The sequence below is a fragment of the Suricata suricatta genome, chromosome 5 (assembly GCF_006229205.1).
Source record: "Suricata suricatta isolate VVHF042 chromosome 5, meerkat_22Aug2017_6uvM2_HiC, whole genome shotgun sequence".
NCBI lineage: Eukaryota > Metazoa > Chordata > Mammalia > Carnivora > Herpestidae > Suricata > Suricata suricatta.
The window spans coordinates 96,843,102-96,856,814 of record NC_043704.1 but is presented as its reverse complement, the minus strand read 5'-3'; the positions used below and the strand labels follow the sequence as shown (position 1 = coordinate 96,856,814).

The 13,713-nt window shown below is 37.2% G+C and overlaps 1 protein-coding gene across 1 annotated transcript in view; it reads right to left on the bottom strand.

Annotated features, from left to right (window-relative positions):
• The window catches only part of WDR49 (WD repeat domain 49), a 133,211-nt gene that overhangs the window by 96,390 nt on the left and 23,108 nt on the right, over window positions 1-13,713 (bottom strand). Inside the window, exons 4-5 of the mRNA XM_029940784.1 lie at window positions 10,413-10,589; window positions 9,147-9,321 (exon numbers count right to left, since the gene is read on the bottom strand). Of these exons, the coding sequence (XP_029796644.1) occupies window positions 9,147-9,321; window positions 10,413-10,589 (352 nt within the window). The remainder of the gene's footprint in view (window positions 1-9,146; window positions 9,322-10,412; window positions 10,590-13,713) is intronic.

The following is a 13,713-nucleotide window of genomic DNA, read 5'->3' as shown; positions in this document are numbered from 1 at the left end:
ACTATAGATGCTGGCAAGGGTGTGGAGAGATGGGCACCCTCTTACACTGTTGGTGGCAATGTAAACTAGTGCAGCCGCTCTGGAAAACAGTGTGGAGGTTCCTCAAAAAACTATCCATAGAACTCCCTTATGACCCAGCAATAGCCCTGCTAGGGGTTTACCCAAGGGGTACAGAAATGCTGATGCATAGGAGCACATGTACCCCAATGTTCATAGCAGCACTGTCAACAATAGCCAAAACATGGAAAGAGCCTAAATGCCCATCACCTGATGAGTGGATCAAGAAGATGTGGTATATATACACAATGGAGTACTACATGGCAATGAGAAAGAATGACATATGGCCATTTGTAGGAAAGTGGATGGACCTCGAGGGTGTCATGCTAAGCGAAATAAGTCAGCAGAGAAGGACAGATACCGTATGTTTTCCCTCATAAGTGGAACAGGAGAAACCTAACAGAGGACCATGGGTGAGGGGAAGGGAAAAAATAGTTGGGGAGAGGGAAGGAGGCAAACCACAAGAGACTCTTGAATGGTGAGAATAAGCTGAGGGCTGATAGGGGTGGTGGGGAAGGGAACGGGGGTGATGGGCATGGAATAAAGCACTTATTGGGATGAGCACTAAAGTGTTATATGGAAACCAACTTGACAATAAACTATAAAAGAAAAAAAAAGTGATGAAAACTAAACAAACAAAAAAGGAAAATACCTCGTTAATGCCTCTCCGTTCTACTAAAGGATTTACAGTGAGAAGTTACAGTGAAGTCTACATTCTGACCTTTTTCCTAAGCTAAGAATACCTTGAATTTTTTTTTTTCATTTGGCACATGTGGCAGAAAACAACATTAATCACAATAATCATATGGGATTCTGGAGTTTTAAGATGAGTGACCGGCCAGATTCCTGGGTTCTTGCTCCTGGGTCTGAAGCAGGCAGGCAGGGTGCTTAGTAGGCATCTGCTGCTCTCCAAGGTCCAACTCGTGCCCAAACCAGGGTTCGCTTACGTTGTGACTGGTCTGGAAACTTCGAGTGAGATCGCCAGGCCTCAACGTCTGGCACAAACACGGCCAGGGTAAAATGGCTGTTCCTGTGTCCTCAGGGACCCAGCACCAGATACCGCAGAGCAAAATCCCATCCCCCAAGCAAGGGTCTTGCTGCCTCTTGCCAGGAGGACCCGTCAGAGTCACAGGCTCCAAAAGACAAATAGCCTATTCCTCCAGGAACAGTACTCTTATCTCCTCCTTGTTTTCTCTCTATCCTTTTCTCTCACTTGTCTTTCCCTCAAAAAAAAAAAAAAAGAGAGAGAGAGAGAGAGAGAGAGAGAGAAAAAGTTGAGAGAGAGGAAGAGAGGGAAAACAAACCTAAGAAATGATCAGTTTCTGGGGTGCCTGGGTGGTTCATTTGGTTAAACGTGTGACTCTTGATTCCGACTCAGGTCACGATCTCATGGTTCCTGACAGAGCTCCATTTAGGCTGTGCACTGACAGCAGGAGCCTGCTTGGGATTCTCTCTCCCCCTCTCTCTCTGCCCCTCACCCACTCGTGTGTGTGTGTGTGTGTGTGTGTGTGTGTGTGTGTGTGCACGCACACACGTGCATTCATGCACAGGATCTCTCTCTCTCAAAATGAATAAGCATTAAAAAAAAAAAACGTGATCAGTTCCTACAAAGGTGAGTCCTCTGAGCCTCACTAGGAAGCAGTTAATTTCAGGACAATAAAGGTCCCTGAGCACCCACTATACCACTGCTGCTACTTTACGGGAAGTACCAATAGTCTAGGTCTGATGACAACCGTTCTCATTAGGAAGCAATCTCAATGAAAATATTCCTTTTGTTTACAGAAAATGCTAAGGGTTACTGTAACTTGACTCTGTGAAGCAATAGTAACTGATCTAAAGTACACAACCCTATAATTATATCTTTAAATCCATGGAAATTTCATAATGTCATTACAGTACAATCAAAAGAAAATATTTCTACCCAGAAGATTACTTTGTCTTGTGTTCCCACATTACATCCAACTATCATCTTCAGTTTTGAGGCTACAAAGAAAAACCTATAAAGAAGTACATTCTGCTCGGGTATTCAAAGGATTGCTTTTAGATTTGAATCTGCAGGCTACCAAGCGACATTTATGGGCCTGTAGTGTTACGTATCGGAGGCTTAACAATTCACACTTTATTTCTAGGCCAAGATAGAACTTGCATCTGATTAGATTGTAGAATGCCAGAGCTCATGAGAATGCCCAAGTAAAAGGTGAGGGTAAAGCCATTTCCTTAAAATCAAATTATCTGATAAATAAAAATGTTTTCCTCACTTCTTGGAGACAGGAAAGGAAATGATAGGTTATGATGGAAAAGTTTTTAAAATATCAAGCAAGGGAATGGGGTGAGCTGATAAAATAAATAAGTATTTAATATTCTCAGTGAGTTTGAAGATTGGTAGAGGAAAAACACTTTTTAAATTACTTTTAGATAATATTGTGAGGGGGAAAAAAAGACAAGTTAATCATGTCTGTCCATTATGTATACTTTCCATGCTTCTGCTCTTTGCCACTTAGTCACAAAAAAGGCATTAAGCCAACTGTAATTGATCCCTGCTCTGTTCTGGCGTCTGTGCTGTGACAATGACCCTGTGTCATGGCAATTAGTTAAGGTGGGAAAGTGATTTGAAAATGGAATGTGATACCCAAAAACCAAGTAAGTAACGCCATTAGGTGAAGGTGAAATAAGCTAGAATGAGGCCACTTGATATCATCTTGAAACAGGCAGACGCTGCAGCCGAGTAGAAAACTGGGCTACTTCTAACTAGGAATTCTTATTATCATTTTCCAAGCTTTGTTACTTTAGGAGTCCTCTGACTTTAGGAAAACACCCTACCTTGAACTTTCTTTGACCATCTCTTGCTTGAGACAGTTTGTTTTCAGTTGCATTTCTTATTTTGAGGTTTGACTCCCTTTCTCCAACACCACCGCATGACCTTTACATTCTGACAAACTACCATTTTAAGAAGGAAAGAATCACTTATCTATTTCATTCTTAAAAATCAAAACACATCTAATTCAGTACTGCTAGACACAGTAAAAAATAAAAATGCAATAATTTAATGACTTTTCAAAATGCTGATTAGAGTCCCATGTTCATGATACAAATGGATCTTAACCTTCCACCAGGCTATTAAACAGGCTGTTGGAGGGGTGCCTGGGTGGCTCAGTCAGTTGAGCGTCTGGTTTCAGCTTAGGTCATGATCTCACAGTTGTGGGTTCGAGCCCCGCATCAGGATCTGTGCTGACAGCTAGCTCAGAGTCTGGAGCCTGTCTTCAGATACTGTGTTTCCCTCTTTCTCTGACACTCCCCTGCTCATGCTCGCTCGCTCTCTCTCTCTCTCTCTCAAAAAAAAAAAAAAAAAAAAAAAAAAAAACCCAAAACAACAACAACAAAAACACCAGTCTGGAGGAAGAGACCTCTTCAAACCTAGGCTACCAGCTCAAAGCTGATTTCAACTGCTTTAAACACAGTGAGAGGACTGGTAGGAAGGAAGGTCACAGTGTTCTAGCCAACTCAGGAATGCACCATCTTTTTGTCTGGACTGAATTAGATGCAGGGAAGTGGAACAAAGCACAACACCAGACTGAATGTAGCTTCTCTTCCAAACTTAGTCTCTATCAATTAAAAAGTCTTCCTAAGGAAATGTAACCTGGTATCTGTATTCTCTGTTTTCTGGCACACTTCCATTAATTAGTGCAGCAGTTAGTGATTTTGTTATCAGTCCAAACGGTTTTGTACCTTCTCCTGGCCATGCTCAAACAAAGGGGACAATACACCTTTTAACATCATAATAAAAAAAAATCAATGGTTTTTATTTATGGCAATTTAGTGCTCACTTTTTCAAAAGCTATACTTCCAGTCTATGGTTTCCAAGGTATCCAATGATATTTCTTTATGAGGAGGCAATTAGTGGGCCCCAAAAAAGGAAAACTTCTCTGAGATTCAAGACACTTATGCCTTGCCCCTATTGCATAAAACCTCTGTACTTAATTTACAAGCATTTCAGATTGTAATTATTTTTCTATTAAAGTATGACACAGAACCACTCAGACAAGATGAAAATATTTCTCCTTCAAAGTTTTAAATTGGAAATCTGAACCTTCTCTTAAAGCAGTAAGTTAATACTCTTATGTCTGAAATTAAGTTTTTCCTTTGACATTTCAGTTTTATAAATATTTTATCCTTATCTTCAATGAAACATTACCATACTTGCTCATGTATTTCTTTCTTGCCCCAATTGTATATTCTTTCCTCACACTAAGAATAAAATCAGCAAAAATATTTCTTGAGGAGTTCTAGGAGCATTGATTTACATCACTAGGGTAAAAATTATATATATATATATATATATATATATATATAGCAAATGAAAGCAACCATTGTTTGCTTGCTCCTGGCAGGTAAGTCTTACGGACCAGGGAGTACTCCTAACCACACTGTATTATTTTTGTTTTTTTTTTTAATTTTTTAAAATGTTTTATTTATTTTTGATACAGAGAGAGACAGAGCATGAGAGGGGAAGGTGCAGAGAGAGAAGGAGACACAGAAGCAGGCTCCAGGCTCTGAGCTAGCTATCAGCACAGAGCCTGACGCGGGGCTCGAACCCACGAACCGTGAGATCATGACCTGACCCGAAGTTGGGTGCTTAACTGACTGAGCCACTCAGGCACCCCTCCACTGTACTATTTTTGATTCCATACTGCCCGCCTCTTTCTCCCTGCTTCCTTAGTTTAGAATTTCGTTCCTTCTCCTCACACTGAACTAACTGAGTTGCAAACAAACAAAAAATTGTATTTAAGCTTCTAATCTCTACTGCTAAATCTGGGAAGAGACATTCATTCATTTGTTAGGACTGAATTAGGTCCTTCTTTCAGAGGTACTTTGGGCTTCAAATCTAAAATTTCAAATAAGACAAAATGTTATAAACTCTTCACCTTTCTAGACTCTATCCTTTTTAAATTATCTTCTCCTATGTCCATTTTCCTCAATATTGATTCACATAGTATTAAACTATACATTATTTGCAACCTTTTTTTACCCCAATCACTTTTTTAACCATACATAACCTCCTATTTTAAAAAATCTACTAATATTGACCAAGATTTCTTTTGGTATCTCCTTTTCCTTTTAAAATATTTTTCAGAGTATTTATCCAGTGTCTTAGTTGGCTCATGCTGCCATAATGAAATATACAGACTGGGTAGCTTAAACAACAAAAAATTATTTTTCATAGTTTTGGAGACTGGGAAGTCCAAGATCAAGGTGCTAACAGATTCAGTGTCTGGTAAGGGCCCATTTCCTGGTTCATAGGTGGACTAGTTCTTGCTATGTCCTTACATGGGAAAGAAGTGAGAGACTCCCTATGGTCTCTGATAAGAGCATGAATCCTGTTTACGAGAGCTGCACTAGCCATCTCCCAAAGGCACTACCTTCTAATGTCATCAGATGGGGGTTAGAATTTCAACTATTGAATTTGGGAATGGACACAAACATTTAATCCATAACATTCTGCCCCTCTCCCATCCACGTCCTTCTTGAAAGCAAATTACATCCCAATAGTCTAAAAAGTCTTAACTCTTTCCAGCATCAACTCTAAGTTCAAAGTGTTATTTAAATCAGATACAGGTAAGACTTGGGATACAATTCATCCTGAGGAAAATTTCTTCACAAACTGTGAACTCAGGAAATCAAACAAGTTGTGTGCTTCCAAAAAAGTGGTGGAACAGGCATATGATAAGCATTCCTATTCCAAAAGGGAGAAATAGGAAAGAAGAAAGGGGTAATAGGTACCAAGTAAATACAAAGTCTAACCAAGTAAACTCGGTGAAACTGTAACACTCAAGAATAATTATCTTTGGCTTGATGCTCTCCCTTCCAAGTCCACTGGAATGGCAATGATACCTCCATGGCTTGGTGGGTGCTGTCCACCTATGCAGTGGCTCTCTGAGGGGCTCTCACTGCTGGCTCCTCTGAGTGTGGCCACCCCATGACTCTGTGCAGAGCCATCACCCCTCTGGAGCTAGGTTGGGATGATCTGGCCCACATGAACCAGAGAGGCAGCCCCATCCTTTGAAACCATTCTGCTATACCTCAGAAGAAAAGAAACGGAAACTCAGAGACACAGAAATAAAATTTAACTAGACTGAAACATAGTGATTTGAAACAAATTTTTAAAAGATTGAATAAAAATTTATAAAGCTTATTGCAGGATAATATGAAACATTTAAGAAAAACATAATGGACTCCCAGGGGAAAAAAAGGAGTAAAAAACTTTGGAAAAAAATAATAGAAAAATTTCTAAATTTAATCAAAACTGCAGACCCATATATCCAAGAATTTCAATGAATTCTAAGCAGTGTAAACACACACACACACACACTTTATCTCTCTCTCTCTTTCACACACACCAATAAAACTGAAACATGTCACAAGTTAGTTGCTTAAAAACAGTGAGAAGGTGAAAATAGGACAGAACATGCACCACCTGTTACAGTAGACACTAAGGAGAATACAGGACCTATCATACGTCCTAAGAAGATTGTTTAAGCTTTCAGTTTATATATAGATGTGATTTGTATGTGAAACATTCAAATTTCTTTTGGTCTTGAAAGAGTTATGACAGGCAGGATAAAAGTTATGATGTAGGTACAGAAATTTTTAGGATCGCTTCACAGGTATTTTCAAGTGATATATTGAATAAGGGATTAACATCCAAAATATATAAAGAACAACTCAATACAGAAAAAGGCCCCAAATAATCCAATTAAAAAATTGGCAGAGGACATGAATAGACATTTTTTCCAAAGAAGACATATAGATATGGCCAACAGACACATGAAAAAATGACCAACATTACAAATCATCAGGGAAATACAAATCAAAACCACAAAGAGATATCACCTTACACCTGTTAAAACGGTAGAATCAAAAAGACAAGAAACAACAAGTATTGGTGAGGATGTAGAGAAAAAGGAAACTTCATGCACTGTTAATGGGAATGTAAATTGGTACAGCCACTGTGGAAAACCAGATGGAGTTTCCTCAAAACATTAAAATATAAATACCATTATCTAGTAATTCTACTACTAGGTATTTACCCCTCCCACACTCAAACTCAAAAATACTACTTCAAAAAGATAGATGCACTTCTATGTTCATGGTAGCATTATTTATAATAGTCAAGACATGGAAAATAAAGAAGAGGTGGTATATATACATATGTGTGTGTACATAAATACATATATATACACACACACACACACACACACACACACACTCACACACAATACAGAATACTACTCAGCCATAAAAAAGAATGAGAGCTTCCAATTTGCAACAACATGCATGGACCGAGAAGGTATTATGATAAGTGAAATAAATCAGACAGGGAAAGACAAATACCATATAATTTCACTTATATATGGAATCCAAAAAACAAATGAATGAATAAACAAACAAAAAGCAGAAGCAGACCCATAAAGACAGAGAACAAACTGATGGTTGCTGGGGATGAGGTATGGGCAACATTGATGAAGGACAGTGGGAGATACAGGATTCCAATTATAGAATGAATAAATCATGGGAATAAAAGGTATCGTGTAGGGAATACAGTCAAGGATATTGTAGTAGATTATATGGTGACAGTAGCTACACTCATGGTGAACACAGTATAATATATAGAGTTGTGCAATCACTATGTTCTACACTTGAACCTAATGAAACACTGAATATCAATTATACTTCAATGACCATTCTTGTTTGGAAGTAGTTGCAATAGCTCCCTGCAGTTTCTAATACTAGGATTCTTATGTCCATGTTATATAAACATGACACATAATTTTGTGCCTGTGAATACAGTAGATAACCAAAAATATCATCTTCTGTTTTTCCCACATTCAGTATCAGCCAGAATTAAAGGATGGGCAGAAGGTATCAAAGACATGATATGATTTATAGTGAAGGAAAAAAAATACAGAACCTATAGTAATATCCTTCTGGATATTACTATTGTGGGTCATGAATTAAAGAATTAGTTGGGCACCTGGGTGGCTCAGTCAGTTGAATGTCTGACTTTGGCTCAAGCCATGAATGATCTGATGGTTCGTGGGTTCAAGCCCTGCATCAGGCTCCATGCTCAGAGCCTATGTCTCTTTCTCTCTCTCTGTGACCCTCCCTGTTCACGCGCTGTCTCTGTCTCTCAAAAACAAATAAATGTAAAAAAAAAAAAAAAAAAGAAGAATTAGTTGCAACCTTCTAAACTCCTAAATTTCTAAAGATAGTAAAACTACTATAAGGGCCAGTAGCTGGGTCCATTTGGACTGTTTCTCCTACAGAGTATATTAGGAATAGACCTATAAGATAACAAAGAGACTATTAGTTTCCATTCCTCTCAATGGGCATAATTTAATGTTGCAATTTAGAAGTAAGAAGATTACTATAGTCTAGTGTCTGGACCCAAGAGATATCAGAGCAGGTATTGCACACGTGGATCGTGGACCATCAACAGGCAATTTTTCTAAAAGGTTTATATATATAGTGAAACTAATAAACTCATTGGTGGCAAGGTATTGGGAATATTTTGGCTTCCTTTTATAGAAGCTATTTTATGGCAAAATCTATCACACAGAGAAATACTACTCAAGTACCCTAGATCAAAGGAATCCAGTCACTATATCAACAAAGAGGAAAAAAATACATTTGAACACAAATATAGTTTGGTGAAAACATGAAGAAAACAAAGGCATGGTTTTGAGGGCACTCTTTACATTCTTTCACTAAGCAGCTGCGGATGTGGCGAGATGAGATTTTGAGGATCAGAGGTGAGTTGAAGTTAATGGATTCTGTGACAATTTTCTCCCTTCTCTTGAGATGTCTTAAGTGCACAGTTTACCGGAATTAATTGCATGGAAGTTTAGAAGGAAAGAAAAGACAGAAAGAATTCTTGCTAGTGTTTAGGAAATAGCAGACAATCCAGCCCCAAACCTGTAGAGTACCAATGACTGATTTCGAGGGTAACATTTTATGGGAAACATTTTCATCAAAGACTGTAAATGCAGAAGTCTAAGGTGACCATTTCTTTCATTCCTGTTTAAATTCAGCACCTTGCCTGACCCAATCTCCATGATGAAGGTTATGCTGTAATGTATAGCAACATTTGTGATATCCAGAGAGCAACTCTGTCCAGTTAATAGTTGCAGTAACTTCTTCATCTTCATGTGCATTAGCAGGACGCTCAAACAGGGAAATCAAGGCTGTCGTGAAAACAATTGCTTGAACCTTGAGAGAGATATTAAAAAGAAAACAAAATGGGCAGGATCATTGTTGGAAAAACACTTCTATGTTCTTTAAGATGAATAAGGAATAGACATTGCATTAATGGGAATCTCCTCAATATTATTAAAAGGATGCAGGCAGCCATATTAAAAGACAGAACAATTATAATGCTGGTAAAGCAATTACCAAGGGCAGTTCATTATTTGCTTTTATGATACACTTGTGATTAAAAACACAAAGAATGAAAAGCTTTCACAATTAGGAAAGGAAATTGTTCAAATTAGACTACTTCAGAGTTCATGGGCATATTCCCATGTCATTCAACAAATAATAACTTTTTAGTGGTTAGGTGGAATGTAGAAAGAGGAATCATTGCATCCAGTGTCCGGGTTTTTGTGTTGACCTGTCTAATGCATCTATCCCCTTGTTACATGATGCAGGAAACAAGCACAGCCCAAGAGGCTGGGACAGAGGAGCCTTTTTTTTTTTTTTTATAATGTTTTATTTATGTTTGAGAGAGAGAGAGACAGCTTGAGCAGGGTAGGGTCAGAGAGAGAGGGAGACACAGAATCTGAAGACAGGCTTCAGGCTCTGAGCTAGCTGTCAGCACAGAGCCCAACACGGGGCTCGAACCCACACACCACAAGATCATGACCTGAGCCAAAGTCGACGTTTAACTGACTGAGCCACCCAGGCACCCCCAGAGGAGTCTTTTAAGTGAAAATCAGAATAATTAATTCGGAAGAGTTATAAGGGATAACTTTGGGCATTTAATATTTGATGTTCATTAAAATTGGGACCAAAGCGATCAAGCATCCTGTGGTAAAAAAAAAAAATTGCAATTTTTTTTTCTAAATAAGGAAAATGAGACTACACATAGGCAAGAAAACCACATGAAGACTGTTTTTCATAAGCAAGAAAGGAAACTGTGACCTAATCCTTCCTTTTCCATGTCCAGCTTGTGTAGCCTTATAATTTGTAATGTAGCTCAATTAGGAGGTCACAAGCTTTGCTTTCTATTGCTTTCTATTTCTATATCAAGCTACAGTTTGATGATTAAATCCATAGTGTTCAATCTTCCTTCCCTCACTTACCTTTCCGGTTGTGTCCCCAAAAGAAAGAATCGATTCATTGGCATCAAGCGGGTTGTACCAATAGTCCATACAAATCGGAGTTCCCTTCAGGCCTTGGAGTTTATACTGACAAGGAAATTCTCCTTTAGACAGCAGATCATAGAAACAAATCTCTTTACTCGTAAAAGCCACTGCTATCTAAAGTAACAAATAGAAAATCAGAAAGTATTTTTCTCATGAATTTAGTGAAATCAGTATACAAAGGAGACATATGACTCTTAGCACCAAATTAGACACTGTCCCCTGAAGGTCACTAACAGTGTTCCCGATGCACACCATGGACTTCATTCTAACTTTGGACTCTAACCGAGAAAAAGTTCTTCCCATTAAAGGCATTGAACATACTTTCCTCTGTATCCCCACTTCACACACCTGCCAACCTCTTGCATCCATGGGAGATGAGATAATTAATCACAAAGGAAAGACAAAAACAGAGGGCTACCACATCACACAGTCACACCAGAAGCTTTAAAAATCATGTTTTATAAAGCAAGCAGACTTTCACAAAAAACAGTTGATAGAAACTCTGTAAGCAGCCTTCACAAGCTAGATAAAATTCCAACACTATTTTTTAAAGTGTAAATAAATTTGTCAATAAAATTGACAAAACTTTAGCTAAACCAACCCAAGATAAAAAAAAGAGTGAAAATACACATTACTAAAATCAGAAATAAAAGTGTATTCTACTATAGACCTGATAACAATAAAAGGAGATGATAAGAATATCATAAACAATGGCATGCTAATAAAGTAGATAATCTAGATGAAATTCCTAGACAAATTTCTGGAAACAAAAATATTACCTAAACTAACTCAAGACCAAATAAAAAAATCTCAGCAAACATATAAGTAAAAAAAAAATTGAATTAGTAATAAAAAAAAAATTGTCACAAAGAAAATCCCAGGCCCAGATGGCTTTACTAATAGATGAGACCAAACATTTAAAGAATTAACACCAATGCTTCTCAAACTCTTAAAAAAACACAAAAGGAAATGGAGAGAACTTTTCCCAAATCATTTTATGAAGCCAATAATATCATAATATCAAACCACACAAAAACAGCACAAGAAAACTGCAGAGCAAAATCCCTAATGAATATAGATGCAAAAATCTTCAACTAAACACTAGCAAAGAGAATCCAAGAACATATAATAAAGATTACATACTAACAAACTGATACTTATACCAGAATGCAAGGCTACTTTAACATACAACTATCAATCAACATAACACACTACATTAATAAAATAAAATACAAAAACTATGATTATCTCAATATACCCAAAAAAGCATTTGACAAATTCTAATGTATTTTCATGATACAAATGCTCAACAAACCAGAAACAGAAGAAAACATCTTCAACTTGATACAAAGAACCCACAACTGATATCATACTTAATGGTGGAAAACTGAATGTATTCTCCCTAAGATCAGGAACATGATGAGGATGTTCACTCTCACCACAGTTCAACCCCACACTGAAATTTCCAGAAAGGGAAATTAGGCAATAAAAAGAAATAAAAGCATCCAGTTTGGAAAGGAAGAAAGTTAGACTATCTTTAGTAGTAGATGACATAATCTTAGCCATAGAAAATCCTAAAGAATAACAGCAACAAAAAATTATCAAAACCAGTAAATGAGTTCAGTGTAGTTTCAAGATATAAGATAATCTTTAAAAATGTGTTTTTTCTATACACGAGTAGGGAACAATCTGAAAATGACATTACCAAAAGCAATGTTAAGAAAATACTAAGGCAAAACACATGCTGTAATACAGTATCTGTAAATTATCCATCTGATAACTGTATATAGCCAGAATATAGAAAGACCTCTCAAAACTTAATAAAATAAAACAGCATGGGCAAAAGATTTGAACAGACATTTCGCCGAAGAGGATATACAGGTAGCATATCAGTGTATGAAGAAATGCTCAATATTATTAGTCATTAGGGAAATGTGAATTAAAACCACAATAAGAAAAAATACAAACCTATTAAAATGGCGAAAATAAGAGGGTGAGAAAACTGTGATCAGTCCTCATCGTCCTGTTGGTAAGGATATGCTCTATCCACATAGTGGAATATTACACAACAATAAAACGATAAACTACTGATATATCCAAGGACACAGATGTATCTCAAAATAATCATGCCACGTTAAAGAAGTTAGACCAAAAAGAGTATTCACCGAATGACGTAAATTATACACAATCTAGAAAATGTTGACTATTATATAGTGACAAAATATATCAGTGGCTACTGACAAGGACAGATGGGAGAGGTTGGACAGGGGTCACAAAGGGCACAAGGAAATTTTTGATCATGATGAATAGGTTCATTATCCTCATTGCACGGTTGATTTTTCATGGTATACAAATGTATTAAAATCTATCAACTTGGGTATTTTCAGTATGTGCAGTGCATTTTGTATAATTACATCTCAATAAATTCCTTGAGGAAAGAAGGAAAAAGCAACACTCTTTCAACTTCTACATTGTATAAGTGTAAATGAAAGGCTAAGATTTAGTTATCAGTCCTGGAAAGAAGAAACAAATAACAACATCATTACACAATATAACAACATAAACATTACATGATAATAACAGAATGCTACACACAGATATAAAAGAAAATCTGGATTTTGACTATCTTGCAATCAATACAGTTACATTAACACCAGATCCTTAGCAAGAAGAGACTGGATATGATGTCAGCTACCAGTCTAGAGGTAGCAAAGATTCTGAAACACAGGCTCTGAAATCAAGCTGCCTCTGTATACAAATCTTGTGAACACTGGTTACATTTTGTGTGACCTGGGGCAGATTCCGCAACCTCTCCTTGCCTAAATGCCTCACCACTTCACTGTGATCTTGAGAAGATTAACAGAGCAGGGTGTGTCACATAGTTGGGTGATGATGATTCTTTATGTTCAAGGCAGTAGAGCATACCATTTCCCACTAAAAAGAACCTGGGTCTTTGGAGAAATGGAGGACTCTGGCTCTGGCATAATAAATATGCAATATGATCCCGGAACATCTTGTCATACCAGAAAACAGAGAAGCTTTCAAAGACTAATACAGTTAAAAAAAAAAAAAAGACTAATACAGTTATATCAGAAAAGACTCAGAAGCTGACTTGTATTCATTCCAGTGTCCAAAGATGGTACAATTTTAAGGATGAGTTAATAACTCAGTGGACTGAAACAAATAAAATTGCTTAAACTCATGAGTTTGTAATGGTATTGATAACAATAATGATAGC